We start from the raw sequence: 25170 nt of genomic DNA on the forward strand, positions 1-25170 counted from the left end.
TTGTATTCATATTTCTCTCTCTCTCTCTCTCTCCCCCTCCCTCTCCCTCTCCCTCCCTTCCTCCCTTCCTCCCTCCCCTCTCAAATTATCATGTATTTATTTAAGTGTTTACTCATTTCATCTCATCTCTTAGTAGAAGGCAAGCTTTTTGAAAGCAGGGACCAATTTTCAATTTTGTCTTTGTTTCCTTACTGACACTCAAATAGCAAGCACTGGATAAATTCTTTTTAGATTGACTTATTAGGGAGGGAGAGGGTATGTGACTATGAACTAATCTTTTCTGTAAACCTCACTTTGGTTTTATCTCCAGATCTGTCCCCTAGCGATATCACAAAAGACATCACAATTTCTGAATGCTTTCTTGCCAGAACACCTGGAAAAGATATTCATTTCTTTGCAAGTCACACCATTGATCTTCTTTGGAAATGCACTCATTCACTTCTTTCTGATTAGTCTTATAAGAGTAGCATTTGAAAAGCAAAGGTTTGAATGCAGGTGTAGTAGGACAGTAAAGAAAACTGTGTCCTTTTCATGATTTGACCCCTATTAAGAATAGCAGATGGAGGGGAAGGAAGAAGAAATGGGCAGTTAAGAAAAGACAAAGTCATGAGGTAGAAGACAAGATAAGAACCATTCTAATTTCCTTTAATTTTAAATAATAGATCATGTCTGATATAATTTGTTTTACATTGCCTAGATTTTACCCTACATACCTCCCACTCTTCATACTTTCTTTGTAATTAAGAATTTTTTTTTAAAAAGAAAGCAAAGGAGAAAAAAAATTAGCAAAATCATTCAATATATCCCTCATCCTGAAATGATACTATATGCAATGTTCCATACTTGTCCACCCACCCTAAAGGAGAGAAGTGAAATGTTTTCTTATATTTCTGAGAATTTGAGAGGATTTTATTTTATCTATATAAAATGACTTCAGAAAATGCAAATTTACATTCTTGTCTTAAGCATTCTTTGTTCCAGTCTTTGAGAAGAATAGTGGGGTAGAATTATGTCAATCTGCACCCTCTGAAATATTTCTGCTCTAGGGGTCAATTTAGAAAGTTTCATGGGGCCCAAAGTACCCCAGAAGTTCTCTGGGGCACATCAAAGAATCTTCTCCTTGAGAAACTAAACCAGAGGACAGATACACCTAGAGAGATAATTGGAACCAGATCAGACTGAGCCAGTTTCTGGACCTCCACCCTTCATTCTGATCTCCCTTACCCCTGGGGAGATAAGTTTGGGTGTGGCTGAGGCCTTTGTGTCCTGAAGAGAGAGAGATGGCTTGAGAGATCCATAGCCACCCCTCACCCAATTCCTCTAGCCACCACCAGTGGGGGATAGTTCTCCCTCACTAAAGTAACTTTCCACAGGCAGATGGTCACCCCCATCAGTCCTCTATAAAAGTACCTTCCAGCCTCCTGATTAAGGAGATTGGTACCTCAGAGCCACGTGCTTTGTTCCATACCTCTCTCCCCATGAAAAGTCCAAGAATTTCTTTCATGGTTTCCCTCCCCTCCACTTCCCTTCTCTTGCCCCTAAATAAACTACTATCTTATTCTAACTGCTTTTGTGTGCAAGAGGGTGTAATTCTTTAAAGAGGAATGCCTAAGAACCCCAATCCCTAAACCAAACCCCATACCCCAATTTTCCCCCATAACAGAAAGAAAGCCACTTCCCTTGGTTGATCTTTTTTTTTTTTTATTCCTGGTTGATATTAAGAAGCAGGGTGAGCTTTATATTCACCAGCTTAAGTTTTTACTTCCAAATAGGGATTACACCAAAGACAATCTATCACAAATAAGAAATAGTGAGTGAATCCATTTATCCAAGCAAACTGTCAATAGAAATTGGAGAAGTGATATAGAAATGAATGTACTATTATGCCCTAGCTGCCTCAGTGGAGCTGCAGCCAAAGTGTGGGGTGAGGAGCAGTTTTCAATTTTTAAAGTGATAACCTCAAATTTACTGAGAACTGACTGATCTCCACATACTCCCCATTCCCAGACCAATGAATTGCCTGGGGTTAACCAATCTTTGTCAATTCCAGACTGTTGGTTGTCTCCCAATCCCCTCTCAAAGATTCCCAAGCTTACTTCCTGGACTTTAGGTGATTATATAAAAAGCTTCATTTACATTAGATAGTTTCTATTGGTGAGAAACTTACTTTTCTCCAGGGTAGTCAAAGAGCTCCCTATGTTCTGTTACCCCATATAAACCCTGTCCTCAGTCCCCATCTTTGAGTATTCCTAGCATTCTCGTTTTGAGATACTCTGAGTTATAACTCCTCTGCCCCAATTAAAGACATTATTTCTCCTATGTTGATTGTTTCATTTATTTCCAGGTTAACAAAAGTAACAACAGCAACAACATCTTTCTTCTGCTTTGGGTCAATAACATGTTTTAAGGAATGGACTGAGTGTGGTCCTGATATTTCCAATAGCTAATCTGTCTGCTACTTCTTTTTTTTTTTTAAATTACAATCAGTGAGATAGGGTCTTTGGGCCACAGTCTAACTATTCAGTTAAAATTAGATGAACAGAAAATTATAGTGTTAAGAAGTCAATGAAGCTACATAGAATTAGCTCAATAATAACAAAGACACTGGTATCTTCTTGACTCCCCTGAGAAATCTTTTTCTATGCCCAGATGTAGAAAAACAGCTAGCACAAATCTTGGAGTTGGGTACTTGGTCTCTTATGTAATGAATAGGCTTCCCCCAGGCTCCAAACAAGAGTGTTTATTCTTATGGAAGAATAAGATAGGGATGAAGACTAACCCTATGATTTCATTGGTATAGAGAACTTCTGGATGAGAAAACTTCCTCTACCAATGTAGATTGGCACTTTCTTTTGTCTTCAAGAGTTGCCCTGAAGACTGAGAGGATAAGTGCTTTGTTCACTGACAAACAGCCAGTATATCTCAGAGATGGGAAGATATGAACCCAGGTATTCCTGATTTTGATCTCAGCTATCTGTTCCACTATGGCACACTGCTTCTCTAAATCAAGTCAATTCTCATTTCCAGAAAGGACCAAAGATGTATGCATTCCTCACCCTCACCCCCCAACCCTTTGCTTGCCATACATTTAATTCTCATTTAAGAAAAGCCAGGTGCAGCTAGGTGGCTCAGTGGACAGAGTGCTGTGCTTGGAGTCAAGAAGACCTGAGCTCAAATTTAGGCTCAGACACTCTCTGGGTGAAGCTGGGCAAAGTCACTTAACCCTCTTTGCCTCAGTTTCCTCAACTGTAAAATGAACTGGAGGGGCAGTTAGGTGGCGCAGTGGATAAGGCACCAGCCTTGGATTCAGGAGGACCTGAGTTCAAACCCAGCCTCAGACACTAGCTGTATGACCCTGGGCAAGTCACTTAATCCCCATTGCCCTGGAAAAAAAAAAGAGCTGGAGAAGGACTATTTGAGATTATAGGACATCATTTTGTGATGAATTCAGCCAGCTTGATTGGATGACTTTTCCCAGCTTTTTTCAATATCTCTTAAATAAAAGCAAAGGCAGTAGATGGCAATGGCAGAATGTTGAGGTTTGGCAATGCAATACTGGTAATAGCATAAACTGGTAAGGGATTTGTGAAGAGGACAGTGTGAATTTGCACTAGTTCATCAAGGTGGTAAAGGAAGAAGAATGTAGCCAGTAGAGTGAGATGGCTTGAAAAAAAGCTGAAGGGTCAAGGGATTGAAAGTCACAGTGAGATGAAAAACAGAATTTGAGATTTTAAAGAAGAGGAAGAGATGGAATGACAACAGATGGTGATCAGGTAAAGGGAATTTCAGAGTTCATGAATGTGGAACTGGGGCATTTAAGGATGATGGCAATATTAAGGGTAGGACCATTTCTGTGTTTAGTTGAGGTGGGGTAGAAGAGTAGGTCATGTGAAATGAGTAAGTTGAGAAACTGGGAGCCTAGAAGAAATATTTAATAATATATTGAGGTCCCTGAACCAGGCACTAAACTTATTAAGAAAAGCAGGGAAATGTCCTGGGGGTTAGAATCCAACAGCTACGAGAATTGTGATTGGGTTTAAAGGAGAAGCAGTGGGGCAGCTAGATGGCACAGTGGTTAAAGCGCTGGCCCTGGATTCAGGAGTACCTGAGTTCAAATCCGACCTCAGACACTTGACACTTACTAGCTGTGTGACCCTGGGCAAGTCACTTAACCCCCATTGCCCTGTCAAAAAAAACAAAAACAAAAAACAAACAAAAGAGAAGCAGTTACTGAGTAATGTTGGTGGAGGGAAAGCCTAGAAATGGCAATGGGGAGTATGCAGTTAGTTTTCCAATACTCCCACCTTATCCAGTGATTTGGGGTGGAGGAGGCAGATGAGTCAAAAGTGCAATCAGCAGTAGAAAGAATGGATAGGAAGGCTGTGTCATCACCAAGGAACCACGTTTTCAGTGAAAGCCAGAAGACAGGAAAGGAAAAGGTTTAAGGTAAAAAGCAAATTTGTTACCCATAGAGCAGGTATCTCAGAAAGGTCAGGGGAAGGGGTAAGTAGGCTCAGAGTGGGAGTTTAGGACACTTGTTTTGAAAGGGATAGGAATAAGAAAGCAGGCAATAGGGAATAAATAAATAAAGCACAAAGAGTATGGGATTTTTCAATCAAGAGATCTGGGTTGTTTAAATACTAGTTCTCCATTTTCCTGCTGGTATAATCATAGGTAAATCATGTCATTTTTCTGGAGCTTAGTTTCCTCGTCTACAACATGAGAGTTGGATAAGATGACACCTAAAGTCCTTTTCAACTTTAGTTATTCGGTCAACAAGCATTTATTAAGTGCTTTTTTTTTTTTTTTTGTGCCAGGCACTGTAAGCACTGGAGATATAGGGAAAATCAAGTAAATCATCCCTGTTCTCAAGGACTTCACATTGTAAAAGAAGACCCAACATACAAACAAATACATACATCCACACATGATATATGCAGTATAAACAAGTGAAAAAACCAGAGGGATGGCATGAGCAACAGAGGGTACTATCAAGGGCCTCTTGTAGAAGGTAGGATTTGAACTGTCTTGAAGGAAGGGAAGAATAGTTAGAGCATTCCAGATATGGGAGAAAATCTCTAAAAAGGCAATGAATTAGTGAAGAGAGAGAGCATTGGGTGTGAGTAATAGCAAGAAGGTCACTGTTGCTGGAATGCAAAATATATAAAAGGAAATAAATAACTTCTGCTATGATCCCTTCTCTTTGGGGGCTGACATGAGGTATGCCTATTTTCTCAGTGTAGTTATTAAGTAGTACATCCTGTATATATGGGAAATGATCTCAGATAAATGAATAGAAACTCTGCATTGAGCAAAATTCTTCTTGGTACAGGAAGCTTGAACAAAATAGGTGGTGTCATTATAAAAATAAATCTTGTTAAAACATCCTGGTCAGCTCTACATAACCCATTGCCAGTCTCCTACATTGTGTGAGGTTTAGGTGCCATTTTAATTACTTTAAAAATATAATCTTTATATATATTTCTGGCCATGTCGCTTCTCCTTTCAGAAATCTGTGGCTCCCAGACTGAATCTAAATCTAAATTTCACATCCAAAGCTTATCACAGAGGAATAAACACAATAGGGATTTACAAAACATTTACTGAGCTGAATCTGTTGAATACTGAGAGGATATACTATATTAAATATACTATATAATAAATATAACTTTATTTGTTTGGAAATATAAATTTGTTCCAACCAAGCATAATACAAGAATATGGGACTAGCATGTGACATTCTTCTGCTTTGTAGCCTCTATTTACTTATCTGTAAACAAGTTTTATCCCCTTCATAGAATGCAAGCTCTTGGAGGGCACAAGCCATCTCACTTTTGTCCTTGAATTTCCCTGCACAGCTCATAAATACTTAATAAATGTTGTTGATGGATCCAATAACTTTCTGAACTTCATATAATAGAATGGGAAAGTACCTGAAGAATAATCTAATAAATTATTTTATTTTATGTTTGAAGAGACTGATTCCTTGAGAGGTCAGATGACTTGCCCAAGGTGATCAAAGCACTGAACAGCAGAGCCAGGTCAAGAGTGTTGGTCCCTTAATTCCTGGTTAGGTGCTCTTTCCCCTGGAGTAGACAGATTGACATGCAACTACTCCATTTCTTTCTCTTCCTGGCAGACAGCCTGAAACCAGCTGCTGATCAGAAGGGGACTTACTTTCAGATTTTTTTTGAATGATCCTTTCCCCTGGTGTTTATCTTGCAGGAGTGGCACAAACATCTGTGCGTTACAAATCAGGAAATCTTTTCTGCCTAGAAAGCCTTTCCAAAATTGGATCTAAATAAATGCTTGGGGCTAGTGGATAAGAGCAGAGGAGCATCCTTCTCATTTTACAGGCATAAAAACTGAGGGACAAAGGGCTTCTTATCAGATTAAGAAGTAGGCTTCAGATGAAAACTCCCTGAAGATTTTATGAGATCCTCAACCATTGGCTATCTCAGAGAACTACACTATGCCCCTGGAGTCAGGAAAAGGTCGATGAAGCCTGCAATTCTAATACTATCCATTCAATGTGTCAGTCCCTCACTGTGTCTAATGACTCCCAAATGTCTATAAAATAGTAGTAGTAGTTTACATTCATAAAATACTTGTATGGTTAATAAAAATCCTTTATATCCATGTCATTTAATTTCATAGCAAGCCTATAAGGTAAGTAGTATTGATAAGTATCATAACCACTATTTAGAGATGAGAAGTCTGAGAATCAGAGAGCTCTAAGGATTTGTCCAAGGTCACCCACCTAACAAAGTGGTAGAGTGGGATGGGATTATAGCAATCAGTGCTCTTTCCTCTGTATCTCTCCTCTATCTCAAATTCAAGTTTCTAAATGTGTTTGTCAATGTCTTCCATCATTTACATCCACTTTAGCTCTTCAATCCAATTTTCCAGTATGATATAATAGAAAAGTCACTAGGCAAGGAGCTAGGAGGGAACTGGGATCAACTTCCAATTCTTAGTGACCTTGGCCAATTCACTTAACTTCTCTATGAGCCTCAGTTTCCTCATCTCTCAAATGGGGATAATAATATCTGTTGTATTTTTCTCCCATGTTTGTTGCAAAAATCAGATAAGATGATGTTGGAAGATGGGTAAAGAAGCACCAGCCCTGGATTCAGGAGGACCTGATTTCAAATCTGGCCTCAGACACTTGACACTTACTAGCTGTGTGACCCTGGACAAGTCACTTAACCCCAATTGCCCCGCAAAAAAAAATGTTGGAAGGTTGTTTGTAATCCTTATTTAAGAATGCTTTTAAGTAGAGGTATCAAACCATTGTTTGCATATAGCCCATGCTTCTTCCAAGTGGGGCTGGAAACAGGTTAAAATATTTCCTTTCTGTTTTTAATGTGCCAATATATTAATTTTTGTATATATACACATATATTTGGATATATATTATATATATATATATATATATAATAGACATGAGGTTTTCTAGGTCAATATATGGCTCTCAGGATTCTTTGTGTACAATTTAGTGGCCCCTGTTTCTATTTCACTTTGACACCATTGCTTTGAAGGACCGAGCACAATTTTGCATCAGTTGACATACCTGTTCCTTCTAGTATTAAAGTATGCTATTCCCCAACACATTCAGCTCAAGGGGAGCCAATTCCATACATGTCACGATCATTTCAATTTTTCATGTGTGTGTGTGTGTGTGTGTGTGTGTTTGCTTTCTACAGCAAAGAGCAAAATGTAAGCTGGATAGAAACCTTACAGATCTAATCTCTTCGATTTTACAAATAAGGAAACTCAGGGAACAAACTCAATGACTTTCCTTCTTAGAGAACATTTATGGAGGAGTAAAAAGAGTATTGAATAGAATGGGTTCAAATCACATTTCTATTGACTTAGGGAAGCCAAATTATCTGATTCTAACAGAGCTAAGATTTGTCCCCCAACTCCTCCAGTCTTTTCTGTGAAGTAGTACACTCAATGATCCTTTTAATAAGCATGTTTTGCATTGAGGCAGAACTGTTAAAACTTTCTTTTATGTGGGAAGTCGCACCTCTGAAAAATGTAGTTATTCTCTCTAATCTCTTCAGTAATATGAACATGAATAATTTTTAAATGGCAAGTATATAGCACAGAAATATGACTTTGTGAAGCTGAGGGGCAAAACTGAAGATTACTGAAGTTGTTGATACTATGTCATGTGAAAGAAATTGAAATTTTACAATGGCCTAAAAGATTACAACACAACAGAATTATTTAGGCAGTAGACAAGAAAATGAGGAAATTTCACAGACCCAGAAATGAGAAAGAGATTGACCATTTTTAATCTACCTTTGCAAATCTTCTCATTAAATGGGATAATGCTTCAGGATTAGGGCACTCCAATTTCTTGATAATCTCGAAGCTTTGATTAAGCTGTGCAAAGACATCTACCACAGAGCAGGAGAAGAGGGCATGGTCTGAAGTCTGCTGGAACTGAAAAAGGAGAAAGCAGAAACCATTCCAATGAGCTGGCACATTTGAGACAGTTGATTCATCATTATTCATTAACTGCTGAATCTCATATCATCCAACTCCATCCCACAGTAATAATATGCTTGTTTCAAAGCAGTCAATCCCTTCCACTTGAATTTGCTGTGGATCCAACAAAATAAGGAAGGTTTATCCTATTTGAAATATCTTTTTGCTGCACTGAGATCTTGGTTATATATCATTTCATTACTTCCTGGACAGGGGGCTATGAAGGGCCGTATTAGAATATCCTAGCATGTTCTTCAATGGTCACATATAAGCCAGAGGCAACTCATGCTCATGATACTTGCTCCAAATGGATTGAAAAGGCCACTTGTATACATCTTGGAACCTCAGCCAAGTTCTATGAGATTTCTAGGTTATCATAGGGTTCTGGGATAAGGCCGTGGTAACACAATGTTGCCTTTAGCTTTAGTGTTCAACTAATATTCATGTTAATGTTCATAGAAATTATAGGACCTCTTCTACAACTGATAGTCTTAGAGAGTTACCTTAGGCACTAAGTGGTTAAGTGACTCACTCCGGGTCATCCAGCCAGCATGTGTTAGAAGCAGAGCCTGAATAAATTTTTTTTTCTGACTCTGAGACTAGCTCTCTATTTACTATTCCCCACTACCTTGTGTTAGTTAATTTTAAAATAATAGGAGTTCAAACTCATCACTAATCATTTAATTTTAATTCTTCATTATCGGTAGAGGAATTTTCCTCCCTGGGACATCTCTGTATCAATCAAATCACAGGAATATTTTTTTAAAAGCTTTTCTTGACAATAACCAATTTGAAGACAGGAAGTTAAACTTACTCCATCTTTTTTGTCTCTTCCTAGTGCACCATGAAGAAACTCCATTGACACATCTTCATTTTCATCGAGCCACTGAATGACAAAAGGCTCAAACCATCTAAAAAAGACCCTTCATTTGATTAACATTGTGGCTCACAAGAAACAATTCATTTGTACATAATTAAACTTTAAGGTTGTTTTTTTTTTAGTGTGTTTAAGTGTGTTTTTAAAGTGAGCACACTCAAAATGGCAATTGTATCAAATTGAAAACACAGTAAATTTATTAAATACCACTCTACCCCTTCTCCCCATGGCAAAGTTTTAATGGGATTTTCTGGATGGTCCATTTTTTAATTACTGTGAAAAAGTTTGATTTTCTAAGTACCTTGGTATATGGCAAGGACATGGAAACAATCTGATAATATAAAGGATTTAGTATGTGCCTTCTCCAACTCCAAAATAACCTAAATTCTAGCTCTTTAGGAATTAAATTCATATTGCTAGTACTGCAATCCAGTTTTCCCCATTAGTGAGATCATGACATTTAAATTGGACACATTCTCTAAGAAAAAAAAAAGATAAGAATGAAAAAGACAAAGCAGAAATAACTATGAAAGACAATCAAATAGTTGCTAATATTTGGCTTTGAAATCTCTCCAATCACAAGAAGACTATGAGAAAGGACTGTTAGTTCTGGAGAACTCAAGTGAACTCGAGCTCTGTGTACCGAGAACAAAACTTAGTGGTGAAAAATCACTACTTACAAAGAGTATTCAGGAACAGCATCCTTGAAGGCAGAGAGCTCTCGCACGTATTCATTATAAAACCATTTAACTTTGAAATGCAAATTCATATAATCTGTACTCTTGCATAACCGCTGCTTTTCATGTTCTATAACAGATAAAATCAAACATTTAATAAAGTTTAGGTTGCAAATAATGCTTCTATGTCACCATCTCTATCTATCACTGCCTCCTTATCCAGCATTTGAAAAGAAGCAAACTCCTATATTTGATGTAAGGACAAGAGAAATTGTTAAAGACAGAACCAAAGTGTTTGCAAAATGCTGAAATGATCTGAAGGTAAGGCACATCTAACACTGATGTGCCATAACTCAAATACTCCAGTCTCTCAAAATGCTGGCCATGAAGGGTGGTAAGAGTAAAGAAGAGCAGGAAAACCCTAAGCCTTTTATATTTATCCCTGGGCTTCTGGGTTTTTTCATGCCTTTTAGACTGGTACAAAGTATCTTGGTACAATGCACATTAGACCAGAGTTAAATGTATAATCATGAATAAAACATGAACCAACCTAGAAGCCATAATCATTGATAGAAATTGGAGATGGGAATAAGTAGGCTGCATTTATAGAGTGGGTTATTTAACACCTAAACACTATGGTAGTTTAAAAGAAATCTATCTAACTCTTAAGCCATACTATTTCTCTTTCATACTTTAGGCTAAGCCAAAAATATTCTACAATTATAGAATTTTCAAAATTGCAATTACCTTTAATTCTCATTTTTACCATCTGAAATACTCTTCTAAGATGCTATTTGGAATGTTTTTTTTTTTTTCCTGAACTAAGATCTTGGTTATATATCATTTCAATACTTCCTAAACAGGAAACTATGAAAGGTGCCATTAGAAAATCCTATGATGGTCACATGTAAGCCAGAAGCAACTCCTGCTTGTGACATTTGCTCCAAATGGATTGGAAAGGTCACTTGTCCGTATCTTGGGACCTCAGCCAATTTCTATGGGATTTCTAGGTTATCATAGGATTCTGGGAGAAGGCTTTGTTGTCTTTAGATTCAGAGTTCAATTTATATTCAGGTTAATGATCATGCAAATTATGGTGCCAGTTCAGTTTAAAAAAAGGTGTGTTCTAAAAGTGAAAAAAAAAAAGATGTTGGAGATAGTATGATGGTGGGTTGCATGTACCTCTCAGTATAATACCTATACTTCTCATGGCCATAAACCTATGCTGCTTCCACCAGCAAAGTAGCCCGTACCAGGTTCTTGGGCTGAGGCATGTGTCACTAAGAAATTCTGGGTTGTTTGGGGTTTGCCTCCAGGATTGTGTATTGAGGAAATAGAATGTTTTCTTGAGAAAATACAAAACAAAACAAAAAACAAAAATAAAAATAAACCCAATCCACTTTTTTGTTTTGTTAATTAGAAAAGGAAATAGAATCTAAACTCCTTAAGGGCAAGGAGGGGCTTATTTTTGTCTTTTTATCCCTAACACCAGATGCTCCCAGACAAATTGTTGTCCCTTAAATACTTGTTCAATAGAATGGAAAGTCTCCCTCCTTGCCTCTGCAGGTTGGCTTCTCTAGTTTCCTTCAAGTCTCCCTTTAAATGCCAGAGGCAGCTAGTAGTGCAAAAAAGTACTGGGCCTCTGATCAGTAAGACCTGAGATGAAATCGAGACTCAAGACACTGACAAGCTGTATGACTCTAGTCTCTGTTTGCCTCACTTTTCTCAAGTGTAATATGGGAATAATAATAGCCCCTACCTGATGGAATTATTGTGAGGATTAAGTGAGAAAATATTTGTTTTCTAAAAAAAAAAAGAAAGTGCTTATCATGGTGACTGGCACACAGTAGGAGCTATACCAATGCTTATTTCTCCCTCCTTCCTGCAAGATGCCTTTTCAGGTCTTACCCATTGCTAGTGCTTTTCCTTTGAGACCCATTTACAGTATATATATATATAGCTTGCATGAACATAATTGTTTGCATGCTGTCCTCCCTATTAAAATGTGAACTCTTTGAAGATGGGATGTTTTCAATTCATTGTATTCCCAGCACCTAGCCTAGTGCCTTTCACAGAGTGTGTAATAGATGCTTGTTGACTGACTGGACTGAATCTTAGCCTTCCACTCACTTCCAGCTAAATTTTATGAGACTACGTAATTTAGAGAATAAACTACATTTCAGTGTTAAATAAGGAGATCTAAGTATTATCAATTTAAATCTTCATTTTAATGATCAAAACAAAGTTCAATCCAAGTCAGTTTATAAAACCAACTAATACCGCAGAGCAGAAACACCAAGATAATAGAATTTGCCACCAAAGCCCACTATAAAGCAAAAAAATAAAATGGTAGAATTACAGGTTGATTTTTTTCCTATGAATAATATTTTAATAAGTTCCCAATTATATGTAAAAACAGTTTTTAACATTTCTTTTTTAAAAATTTGAGTTCTGAATTCCAGGTATACCATTATATCATCTGCCAAGAGTAGTTTTTCTTTCTCATTTTCTATTCGAATTTCATCAATTACTTTTTCTTCTCTTATTGCTATAGCTAGCACTTCCAGCATAATATTGAATAATAGCGGTGATAATGAGCATCCTTATTTTCAAAGAAGAAATATGTCGACACCTCCCCCACCACTCTTTTGTATATGTGTGTGGTTCTATACAAGTATCTTATGTAAAAATTTTTTTGGATATATTGATCAGTTTTTATTAATGTTTTTCTCTCCCTCTTTCCCTCCCACCCCCTTTTAGATAAGAAATGACTCTGGGAGAGGGGATGAAACTGATATATTAGAAAAAGTCTAGATGATAGAAAGCAAAAAAATTAATTAAAATCTATTGTAAAATAAAAATTTTAAAAGAATTCTCAGATACTAACAAATATATATCAGCAAAATAAATTACAATTATTATGCACAAAGTATAGCTTCCTAGTTTATATTAATCAAATAACAAAAAAGTATTTTATTAAACATTTTAAATGTTTTATAAATATAATTTAAGGTCCCCAAATAAGTATATTATAATTATAAATGATAGCAGAACATTTATATACTGTTTTAAGATTTATGAAGTGCTTTACAATTATTATTTCATCATTATCAACTTCTGAATGTAAGTGCTATGATTATCCTTATTTTACAGATAAAGAAATTGAGGTAGAGGTTAGATGAATTGCCCAGGGTCACACAGCTAGTGATTTAAGCATGTTTAAACAATGGTCTTTCTGACTCCAAAGTAAAAAAACCCACCACTCTATATTTTCTTTAAAATAGTAGTCTTTGGAAAGTAAAAGGCAGAGAAATAGGAAAGGATATAAATGAATATACCCAGAACCCTTCATATTTAACATAAAGTCTAACAAAACAAGAACCTGAGGTAGGTCTTGGCATAATGTCTGTATTGAGAAGGCTTCTAGCTTTTCTCCATTACAGATTTGTTGATTTTTTTAAAAATCACTTTTCCATTGAGCCTCTCCCTTCTGCCCTCTCACTTTCCTTATTAGGTTTACTTTGATATACCTTAGCTCCCAGTGTTAGTGACTTAATGTGTTTTATACTTCAAAAGAACATTTTGTGTCTTTGCCCTAGTGAGAAACATAAAAGAATGAAATAGTAATGGAGGAACTTTAGGTATTATTGGGAAATATATTCTAGGGGCCTTTCAAATCATGCCTCTGATTATTCTAGTAAAATGAACATAACCTTGCTTTGAAATGAGGCATGCCAATTCCTAGCCTAGACCTCTGGCCTTTTTCTAATTCCTGCTCCTCATCTATGCATGTTCTTGGTCATTGTTCCTCAGGAACAAAGGACCATGAAAGACAACAATAGTATAGTTATCTCTTCCACATTATGGGGGGTGTAGTGCAGTGCCCTTGTGATCTGGACAACCTGCACAAAAGTTTTTGGTCCTTCCTTTGTACCAGAGCAAAAGTCTGAGTTGTTATGGTATTAAAAGATAAACTATGTTGATACTGTACAATAGAATATGTATGTGTGTGTATTTATATATATATATACATATATTATATATATATACATACATTTATATATATATATAATGTATTTCTGAGTTTCTAAACTTTTTCTGTAGCATCTGTTGTCTGCAGCTTCTATAAAACTTCCCCAAAATTCCCACTTAATTTCTTTTGCCAACCTGCAACATATCAAAACTGCAATGGGGAAGGTCATGAAGTGAAGGGATGACTGTAGGTCAAAAAATTTTCAGGTAGGGGTTATTAAGCTTTTTTTGTATTATTGATCTCTTTGACAGTCTGGTAAAGCTTATGGACTCCATAATAATAGTAATATTATAATTATAAATGATAGCAGAACATTTATATACTGTTTTAAGATTTATAAAGTGCTTTACAATTATTATTCCATCATTATCAACTTCTGAATGTAAGTGCTATGATTATCCTTATTTTACAGATAAAGAAATTGAGGTAGAGGTTAGATGAATTGCCCAGGGTCACACAGCTAGTGATTTAAGCATGTTTAAACAATGGTCTTTCTGACTTCAACTACCAATTAGAAACCTAGTTCTCTTCTCAGATTAACATTCTAAAATTAACAAAATACAATAAAAACAAAGGATTACAAAGGCAATGAATCAGATTGAAATAGTTATATAAAAAGTTCACAACCCCCAGATCAAGTGGTTAAGAAGCCCCATTTTAGAGATATATAAAGAGGCCCTTAATGTTATCCTGGTGTTTTGTTTTGTTTTGTTTTGTTTTGTTCCCCCCCTCCCTGAGGATAAAAAGAGAGGAAAAGTAGGGTGGACCAATCCTTCTTTGAGCTCATCTAGAAAACATTTCCTTCCTGTAGACCAATCAGAGTCAGTTCCTAAGAAGTTTCCTATCCCTGAGATGTGAGTAATCAGGTCAACAAAGATTCTAGTAGCACTTTTGCTAGGTCAGATTGTGTTTAATAAACCTTGGATTTAACATAAAAACAATTCTACTGGGCCCTCCTTTCACAGATAGGCTCCTGGGAACCATTAAGAATTAGACTTTCCCTTTAGCTCTTATGTTTCCCAGAAACTACCAATTTCCATAAATTGTTATTAATAACAATTTCAGACACCACAGACTCCAGTGGTAGCCCAAGAGAGCAATTCTATCTACTTCCAGTTTTTGCTAATTCAACAAAGGATATCCCGCAGTATTAACAAAGACTTCCAAAACTCCATAAACCATTATATTTACATGTGGGAAGGTACCATTTGATCAGTTTTTTTTAATTATTGAAAAGTAATTATTTATGTGTCTCTGATATTCATAAGGAATATACAAAATCTATCAAAAAACAAGCATTGAGGGTCAGCTAGATGGTAGAGTGGATAGAGCACCAGCCCTGGAGTCAGGAGAACCTGAATTCAAATCTCGCTTCACACACTTAACACTTACTAGCTGTGTGACCCTGGGCAAGTCACTTAACCCCAATTGCCTCACCCAAAACAAACAAACAAACAACAACAACAACAATAAAACAAGCATTGCGCACAACCTGTAAGTATTGTGCTAGCTGATGGCGACACAGAAAGAATGATCAAACAGTCCCTGTCCTCCAGGAACTTACTTTCTGTCCAAGAAGGCATGCTTAAATAATAATTATAAGGGGTCTTGTGGGCTGCCTCCATGTTAGGAGATCTGGGCACAAGCAGGTCAAGCCCTCTTACACAATCATATTCAAAATACATATGAAATAAATTGCAAGGTCCTAGTAGGTAGAGAGACACTAACAAGGTGAGGGGTTCAGAAAAGTTCAGGAAAGTTATTTGAGCTGATTCTGAGTAGTCATGAGGAGGGAGTGAATTCCAGGAATATAGAGAGGGAACCAGTACAAAGACACAGAGAGTAAGCAGGACAGAATTTTTTTTAAAAATGATCATAGAGTAAGCTAGAGGGAACAAAAAAAAGTGACAATTAAAGCCTTCTCCATAGGTACAACTTCTGTACCAACAAAAAAGTATGTATATATAGACTTATGTAGAGAGAGGTATGTAGAAAAGGCACCCTCACTAAGGTAATCCTCTGTAGTCAGACAATGAAAATTGACCCACATTAAAATAAGTGCTAAAAATGGGAATTAAATGCCCTATCCCCTGGAAGCTTAGAAAAAAAGGCAGAATGTGAATATACCCTAAATGGCAAGTTTGGGTACATAGACATCCTTGCATTATCATAAGATTTCTTCCTATAAGCAATGTTTAAAGTCAGATGATAAAGGATATGGGAGCATTTCTAATATATTTTTGGTAGTCTCAGCCTATCTTTTTTTTTTTTGGTAAGGCAATTGGGGTTAAGTGACTTGCCCAGGGTCACACAGCTAGTAAATGTTAAGTGTCTGAGGCCAGATCTGAACTTAGGTCCTCCTGACTCCAGGGCTAGTGCTCTATCCACTGCACCACCTAGCTGCCCCAACCTATCTTTTACATGGTAAATCTCAAATTTCCTTCCTGCTGGTTTTCTCTGCATGTATAGTAATAGTATTTACTGGAGAAATGAAAAAAGGAGTTGGTGGGTAGGCCCAAAGACTATAAGAATCATTAATTCATGGGACATGGAGTCATCACATATTACATTATTAAGAAATATTTACAAAATTATCACCATGGAAATAATAGAGGTTTATACACCAACATCAATCAGATCCTGAAGATGAAATGGAAGAGAAATTCTCTGAAGAGCTTGAAGAAACTTGACAAATATAATTCAACATATACTCTGATACTTAGTGGCTTGATTGCATAGGTGGGAAAAGGTAAACAAGAGGAGAAATATATGTGGAAAAGTGGTTCAAGAGATAGAAATGAGAAAAGATAAATGTTTTTTGACTATACAGAATCTTTACATATCTACATAATGAACAATTTCTTTGTTTTTAAAAAGAAAGCATTAGTTGGCACTGGACATGAAAGCACTAAATAACATCACAAAGACTGAAGCCAGATATATTTTCAAAGATAGAAAAAAAAGACCATTTACTGATGACATGGGAGTTATATGCAGTGTAAGATGATACATATAGACACAGCAGAGACCTTAGAGGCTGTTTATTCCTAAACCTTTATTTTAAAAGCAAAGAACAAGTCACAAGACTGAATAGTCAGGTGTACAGTCAGACTAGGATCACAGTTATGATCAAAATGTATAATAACCAATTGAATTATGTTGAGAAAAAAGATATGGCTTACAATTTAAGATCTGACTTTGAGTTATTTAAACATTATTAAAATGAAAATAGTAGAACTGTCACCTTCTTGATGATTTAATACTTCTAATATGATGATGTGGTAATGAGTTTGCTCAACTTGTTGAGTTATCAAAATAAATAGATAGCTAGGAAGGGCCAGAGGGACTTTCCATGAATAAAGTTCATGAGCTTTGAGATATAGATTTTAGGACAGCTGCTTTGAGGGTTTTTTTGGTTTTTTTTACTTTCTTCATGATTTTCAAGCTGTATTTTTTCATTATTGATGTTATCAGATAAGCAATTCCTGATAAGCAAGGTGTTAATTATACCAACATCCATATACTTGCTTTCCCCAGATCTCTACAAATCACTCACAAAGAATGGAACCACATATTACATAATAAATTTTAAAGTTCAAGTAAGTTCATTAACACTTCCCCATTGATATTTTAAATAAATCTTTGGTACTTAACAACAGAATGAACAAAATTCCTAAATCATATTCCAAAACAGACTACTAATTGCCTTTATTTCTATTCATTATTTTTCACTCAGTGGAAGACTAAATTGACAAAATTGAATCTATCTTATCCAAAGTGAATGATTCTTTGGAATTTACTTAGCCATCAATCCTCCTTCTTATTTAATTATGACAACTAAGTTCCCTCTATCTCATTAACTCTAAAAAAAACCTTTAATTAGTTCCCCAAACTGCAGTATAATAATTTTGTACAAAATTTAATCTCTTGAATTCCAATGAGCAGTATGAATATTTTACCACTAGAATAAAAATGCTTCATTAAAATTATGAAAGGAAGAAAGCCTAATGCTGCATTAGAATGAGAATATTTTACAGTAGGAGGGTGTTTTTCTTAGTATTCATTTGGAAATAAATGCATATTCTTCCTCTAAAATTTAAGTGTACCCACTTTTAAACAGATTTTTTTTGTATAAAAACAGGCCCTGTTTTAACTTCTGGTCCCTAACACGAATGGATCTTCCCCTTTTTCATCACTGATTGATTACTGAAGGGTTACAATCTACGCACAAAAACTAGTTAACTCGAATGCTCTATTCCTAACGCTAATTTCCATAATTATTCTTTGGGTTCTTAGCCAATGGGTGAGGTGACACAGGGACATTTCTTCAATCTTCCTTTATATGAACACAGCCCATGAGAAGACGTAGTTGAGACCAGCTCAGGGCTCCTTGAAACATGTGATCTTGTTTGCTGGAGGGGAAGGAGGGGGACTGAGACCTTTGTCCTTGGAGGAGTGTAATTTGAATGGTGACTGTTATATCCTTATTGAGAGGAGACCATTCCCCATTTCCTCACAAGTTTCATTTTCTGAATCTTTCTCGCCTCATCTATAAAATAAGGGGGTTGGAATAGAAGATTTTAAGGTTTCTTTCAGGTTCAAAATTTCTATGATTATAAATTAGCATTTAAAAATGAACACAAGAATTTAAGTTCCTTAAGGGCAGAGACCAATTCATTTTTGTCTTCATAACCTTAGTGTCTAGTATAATGCTTTGCACATAATTGGTGTTTAAAAAGTTAATTGAATTGAATTTGTACAATAGGATAAACACAATCACACACTAAAGACAGTTTGATATTCAAGACACACGCATGTAGATACGTAAGCACATAGTTACAACACATAAACCCCATAAATTTCCTTGGATTTTGCCTTGTAAGTAGTTTCATGGACTTGTGAAGGAGAAGAATTGTTGCCAATTTGCCATTTAGAGAAATGTCCATGAAAGGGGTTATTTCAACAGATCTTTTAAAGAGAAGGATGACACTTGGAAATCTAGATGATGAAAGGCATTACTAACTTAAAGAATAGACCTAAGAAGGGACAAAGTTGGGACTCAATTAAAATAATAATTGATGTGAACACACAAATGTAAAAAGGCTATAGTATTTTTTTTCTTGCTTAATGAAGTATTTTTTGATGCAATGAGATTTTTATTTATGTTGCCTGTCAGGATGGATAGCAATAACTGCAATAACTTCCCAGTGGAGTCTATAGGAATCTCCAAGTTTGAAGAAAGAGCTTGGTTTTAGGCTGGCACCTTGCTACTCTATTTATTGATCTTGTCTATTCTCAGCCTGGAATCAGGAGGAAGAGTGATAAAAATGACAGATTTAGAGCTGGAAGACACCACAAGTATCCATTTAGTTCAACCTATACAAAGGAACCTATACCCCACAAGAGGATGTCTAGTTTCTGCTTAAAGCACTTCAAGGAGTGGGGTGGGATCCTACCATCTCTTGAGGCAGTGCACATCATTTTTGGAGAGCTCCAATTATTAGGAAGTTTTGCTTGTAAACAATCTGAAATTGCCCTTCATCCACTTATTTTTTATTTTTTACATTTTCCACCTATTACTCCTGGTATTTCCCTTTGGAGCTGGACACATCTAATTCTTTCTCTACATAATATCTCTTCTATCATTTATTGACAGTTATAATGTACCCCACCCTCAAGTTTTCTTTTCTCTAATTCAAACAACCCCATTTCCTTAAACAGATCCTCATAGGACACCATCAAGGCCATTCACCCTCTGGGACAGTCTTTAGCTTATCTCTGCCCTTCTTAAAGATGGTGGTGGCCAGAAATGAACAGAATGAACCAAATGAGTTCCTATAGGAGTACAGTACAGAGGGACTATTAACTCCTTATTACTTCAGCTAAAGCATTTTAAGTTATTGTTTTAATAGTTTGCTTTCAGTATATAGAACTCTCAGATCCAAAGCACTTACCAATCAAACTCATTAAATAAAGCCAAATATTGATGATTTTTTTTTGGTTACTCATCACCTTAGACCATTGCTTCCTTCTGTTAGTGACAGATGAGAGATGACTGTATGTCATAAACCATGACTCAAATCTAGCTGCCTCTAAAATAAGGACACTCCATGTTTCAGTGCGTTATCCTAGAATAGGTATACATTTTATGCCTAGCAGAAGTTTGCCAAAGTTCAAAGCCCTCTGTGAAGGCCAATTATTATTTCATTTAAAAATAAAACTACATGGAAAGCTACCAATGAGAAGAGCAGTAGCAACCAACCATAGTGTTTTTAAAAACTCAACACTAAAATGACTCAGCAATTGGTTATTATTATTATTGTTGTTGTTGTTAGAATTTTTTCTTCAGTAAACCTGAAAGACGAGATGCTTTTATTTTAAAAAAAATAACCAAATAGGGATTTTAGGCTGAAATATTGATTTTCTCTATACCCATTTTTTGTCATCTGAATGATTCATTCCTTCATTTTTCATTCATTTATTCCTTCATTCAAGGAATATTACAGCTCCTTGGGGGCAGAGACTGTTTAATTTTTGACTCTGTATTACCAGCACTCAGCATGATGTCTTATATGCAGCTGACATTTGATACATGCTTGTTGAATTAAATTGGATTCCTTATCATTCTCATCAACAATAACAATGTAAGAAACAATTGAGTGCATACAGTGTGTAGTATAAGACAAAGCTTCTTAAACCATGGGTTGCAACCCCACATAGAGTTGTGTAACAATGTGGGGGTTGCAAAAAATTTGGCAACAAGTAAAAGGTTATGTATACCTATTTTATATATCTACATACCTGGGGTTGTGTAGAAATTTCTCAAGAGAAAAGAGGTCATGAGTGGAAAAGGCATAAGAAGCCCTTGTATGTAAAGACATGATCTCTCCCATACAAGAGGATCCTACAATCAAGTTAAGGGGACAAGGTACCTACATGGAAGGATAAACAGTATTAGTTTGTGGCATATGATAAGTGACAAATTGGAGTTGTGGATAATAAATACTATAGAAATTCAGGGAAGAGATCACTGAGAAAGGGAGCTTTCAGGGAAACACAAACAGGTATGGCTTTAACAAGGCAGGACCTAACTTGTCAGTGCCTATACAGCAGTTTCCCCTCTTGAGAAAGCCAGGGAGATATGAACTGCAAGGACATTAGCCTCTTACAGTATATTTCTAATTGGGAGGTGGGTTGTTGGGCAAAAGAGACATTGTGAAAGTTGAAAAGTAGAGTGTGGAGAAAGGCAGCTTTGGGTGCAGAGGCAAACAAGAAGACCCTGGGCAGCTAGTGAGAATAGGGTGCCTGCTAGGGGGTACTAAATGTCAAGAAGTAGACCTGTATGGTAGAAAGTGGGGAGCATTAAAAATAACATTTACTTCATAATTATGCTTTGGGTTGACTAGGTCTGTCTCACAACTCTGGGTAGAACAAGTGGGTAATAAATGTTAAATTCATTTTAACGTAGATTACCATTGAAGCATATGAAATCTGAGAACACAAATTGGGATGGGATTTAGAGAACAAAGTAAACCTTATTCTTTTGACTAATACTCAAATAATTAAATTCCAAATACTATTAACACATCCTATAGCATTTAAAAATTTGCAAAATGTTTTCTTAAGAAAAACTTTGTGAGGTAGAAAATCAAGTTTCTAAAAATATCTGTTGGGTATAATGAGCTAATCTTTTTTTGGGGGGTGGGTGGGGCAATGAGGGTTACGTGACTTGCCCAGGATCACAGAGCTGGTGTTAAGTGTCTGAAGCTGGATTTGAACTCAGATCATTCTGAATCCAGGGATGGTGCTTTATCCATTGTACTACCTAGCTGAGCCTGAGGACTAATCTTTTTTTTTTTATGTAAATATGTTATTTAATATATGAATAATAGCACTATTCCTAACTTATTTGGTGTATTAAGGTATAAAAATGTAACATCAGAAAAAATTTGAAATGATAGAATTATAATGTTTGATTAGACAATTAAACACATGATTTTTTTTCAAAACAAAAAAAAATGTGTAACATTAAAGAGGAGAGACCGTCATATTTGTCAGTTATTAAAGGCCTACTACATGCTATGGGAACATAGGAACAAGTTTTCATTTGGAATTTGCTTGGACTGAGGGTTAATCTTAAAACAAAAAATACCAACAAAAGAAATGCCTCTGGTTATATGAACTTGAAGCAAAGCAAAGACAATTATTGCCCTCAAGAAACTGACCTTCTAATTTTTAAATGGGTAAAGATAATACGTAAAAGAAAGCTGAAGATAGAAGGGAAGGACATCCATGCATGTGGCAGCAAAAGAAGTCAGGAAAATCAGTTGTGGGTCCTAAGGAATGAAGTGAATATGAATATTCTGAGGGCTATTCCTTATAACAGACCACCAACTGAAGATGTCCATGCTCTTCTCTGAACTTCTTCCTTCCACATGTTGCAGCAGCCTTCTAATCCTGCTCTATAATCTTTCTTTCCGTGGAAGATCCCTCCAACCCTGTAGCTCCTTCTTCTGATTGGTTGTTTCCTCCTGAAACCTACTTTTTAAGGAAGGACCCCCAAGCCAGTCACGTTCACTCCTTCACTCCTCTCTAGGACACACTTCTTTTGACACAATGTGCAAGGGTACACCTCCCCTTTTCCATCTTCTCCTTATCATCTTTCTTTTATGTGGTGTCTTCCCCCATTAGAACATTATAATGTAAGCTCCTTGAGGGCAGACATTGTCTTTCTTTTGAATCTTTTTGTATCCCTAGGTTTAGCCTAGTGTCTCACATATGAAACATTTAAGAAATACTTGTAGACTATAAAAAAAAAGAATGTCCCAAGGAAGATACAGGGTAGATGAATTACAATGAACAGAAATAGAGGTTAGTTGAGAGAGAAAAGAAGCAGCGAGATTTGGCTGAAATTAAAAATAAAACTGAATTTTGATGCTCTGTTCTCACTAACAAAATTTTTCCTCTGTTCCCTTTTATTTCTCTAATAATTTTTATAAAATGTGGATTACATGCTACAGTGGATTTGCAATTAGCTAGACAAAACTTTCCCTGAGGTTTAATAGTCCTTGGTCTGGACTTTTTAGTACCACCAAAACTCCTTGCATCATGTTACTTCAATAAGATGATAGGGTACATAGAAAAACCTAACTCCAATTCTCCATAGTGCAATGAGATTATGGATCAATCCCTTCTGCAACCTGATATCAACTATCCATGTCTAAAATCAAGGATTAACAAAAAACCAAAACCAAAACCAAAAAATAAAATCAAGGATTAAGGAACCCAATTCTTCCACAAGTTTGGTATCTCTTAGTATTTGCCTACTGATTGGGAAGAAAGTTTCTGATAGAAAAGAGTGAAGACAGTTGACTTCATCACAAGGGATACATGGTTAACTAATTAAGTGGTCATGTTGTCACATAATATGAGTTTCCAAAGGCTTATGATAACTTGTTCATAATTTAAAATAGTAAAGAGGAGAGTCTTGGTGAAAATTGAGACTTCAATGAGTTAGAAATTAAAGGAGTTTTATTACTGTGCTGTAAGAAGTGATGGATATGATGACTATAGAGAAGCATGGAACAATTTACTTGAACTTATACAAAGAGAAAGAACCAGAATAAGGAAAATAATATACACAAAGACTACAAATGAAGAAATGGAAACAACCATAGAATCATTGAAAATGAATGTTGTGTCTTACACCTTATACTTGTGATGTTTAAAATCTAAATTGTGTGATCACCTTAAATCAGAAGCTTTAGCACCAGTCTTTGGGCATTAAACATTTATTAAAGCATACAGGTATTCACATGGAGTTCAGAAAGTTAAGAAAAGGCCTATCTAGCCTAGAATTCCAGCCTGGTCGGGTTCTTCCTCAAGTCCTCTGCCATGAGCCTTCTTCAATCACAAACTCCCCAGCAAACTGATTGTGGATGTTTTTTATAGGTCCAGAGCATGGGCGGTCTTTACACACTGCTTCAAACTGGATTGGTTAGTGTCATCCAATCCACTCGAATTAAGTTCAAAGTCCTTAGCTTCTGGGAACAATACCTTCTTAAGGACTAGCCAGGTGTGCTTACAATCTAGTTAACTTGAAGTAGGTTAATAAGCAGTCAATCACTCTCACTTAATTCAATCAGTTTAGATTAATCTCCAGGTGGGTCTTTGAGTATCTGCTAAATCTCATTATTTTATCACATACTAAAATAAGGTCAAAATGGGTACATGATTTAGACATAAAAGGTGATACCATAGGTAAATTAGGAGAGGAAAGAATAGTTTACCTCTCAGATCTTTGGAAAGGAAAACAGTTTATGACCAAACAAGAGATAGAGAATAGTATGAAATATAAAATGGATGATTTTGATTACATTAAATTAAAAAGGTTTTGTACAAACAGAAGCAATGCATCCAAAATTAGAAGGGAGGCAGAAAACTGGGAAACAATTTTTATAGCCAGTACTTCTGATAAAGGCCTCATTTCTAAAATATATCAAGAACTACATCAAATTAATAAGAATCCAAGTAATTCCCCAATTGAGAAATGGTCAAAGTATATGAACAGGCAGTTTTCTGATGAAGAAATCAAAGCTATCTATTCCAATATGAAAAAATGCTCTAAATCATTATTGGTTAGAGAGATACAAATTAAAACAACTCTGAGGTACCACCTGACACCTATCAGATTGGCTAATATGACAAAAAAGGAAAATAATAAATGTTGGAGGACCTGTGGAAAAATTAGAACACTAGTGCATTGTTGGTGGAGCTGTGAACTGGTCCAACCATTCTGGAGAGCAATTTGGAGCTATGACCAAAGGACTATAAAGCTGTGCATACCCTTTGACCTAGCAATACAACTATTAGGTCTTTTCTCCAAAGAGAACATAAAAAAGGGAAAAGGACCCACATGTACAAAAATATTTATAGCTATTTTTTTTGTGGTGGCAAGGAATTGGAAATTGAGGGGTTGCCCATCAATTGGGGAATGGCTGAACAAGTTGTGGTATATGAATGTAATGGAATACTCTTGTGCTGTAAGAAATGATGAGCAGGCAGATTTCAGAGAAACCTGAAAG

The 25170-nt window shown here is 36.1% G+C and overlaps 1 protein-coding gene across 2 annotated transcripts in view; it reads right to left on the reverse strand.

Annotated features, from left to right (window-relative positions):
• UNC13C (unc-13 homolog C) overlaps positions 1-25170 on the reverse strand; it is a 716794-nt gene that overhangs the window by 142480 nt on the left and 549144 nt on the right. For both annotated transcript variants that reach the window (XM_043984190.1, XM_043984189.1), the window contains exons 20-22: positions 10057-10183; positions 9314-9410; positions 8311-8454 (exon numbers count right to left, since the gene is read on the reverse strand). In XM_043984190.1, coding sequence (XP_043840125.1) covers positions 8311-8454; positions 9314-9410; positions 10057-10183 — 368 coding nt within the window. The remainder of the gene's footprint in view (positions 1-8310; positions 8455-9313; positions 9411-10056; positions 10184-25170) is intronic.

The sequence above is a fragment of the Dromiciops gliroides genome, chromosome 2 (assembly GCF_019393635.1).
Source record: "Dromiciops gliroides isolate mDroGli1 chromosome 2, mDroGli1.pri, whole genome shotgun sequence".
Classification (NCBI taxonomy): Eukaryota; Metazoa; Chordata; class Mammalia; order Microbiotheria; family Microbiotheriidae; genus Dromiciops; species Dromiciops gliroides.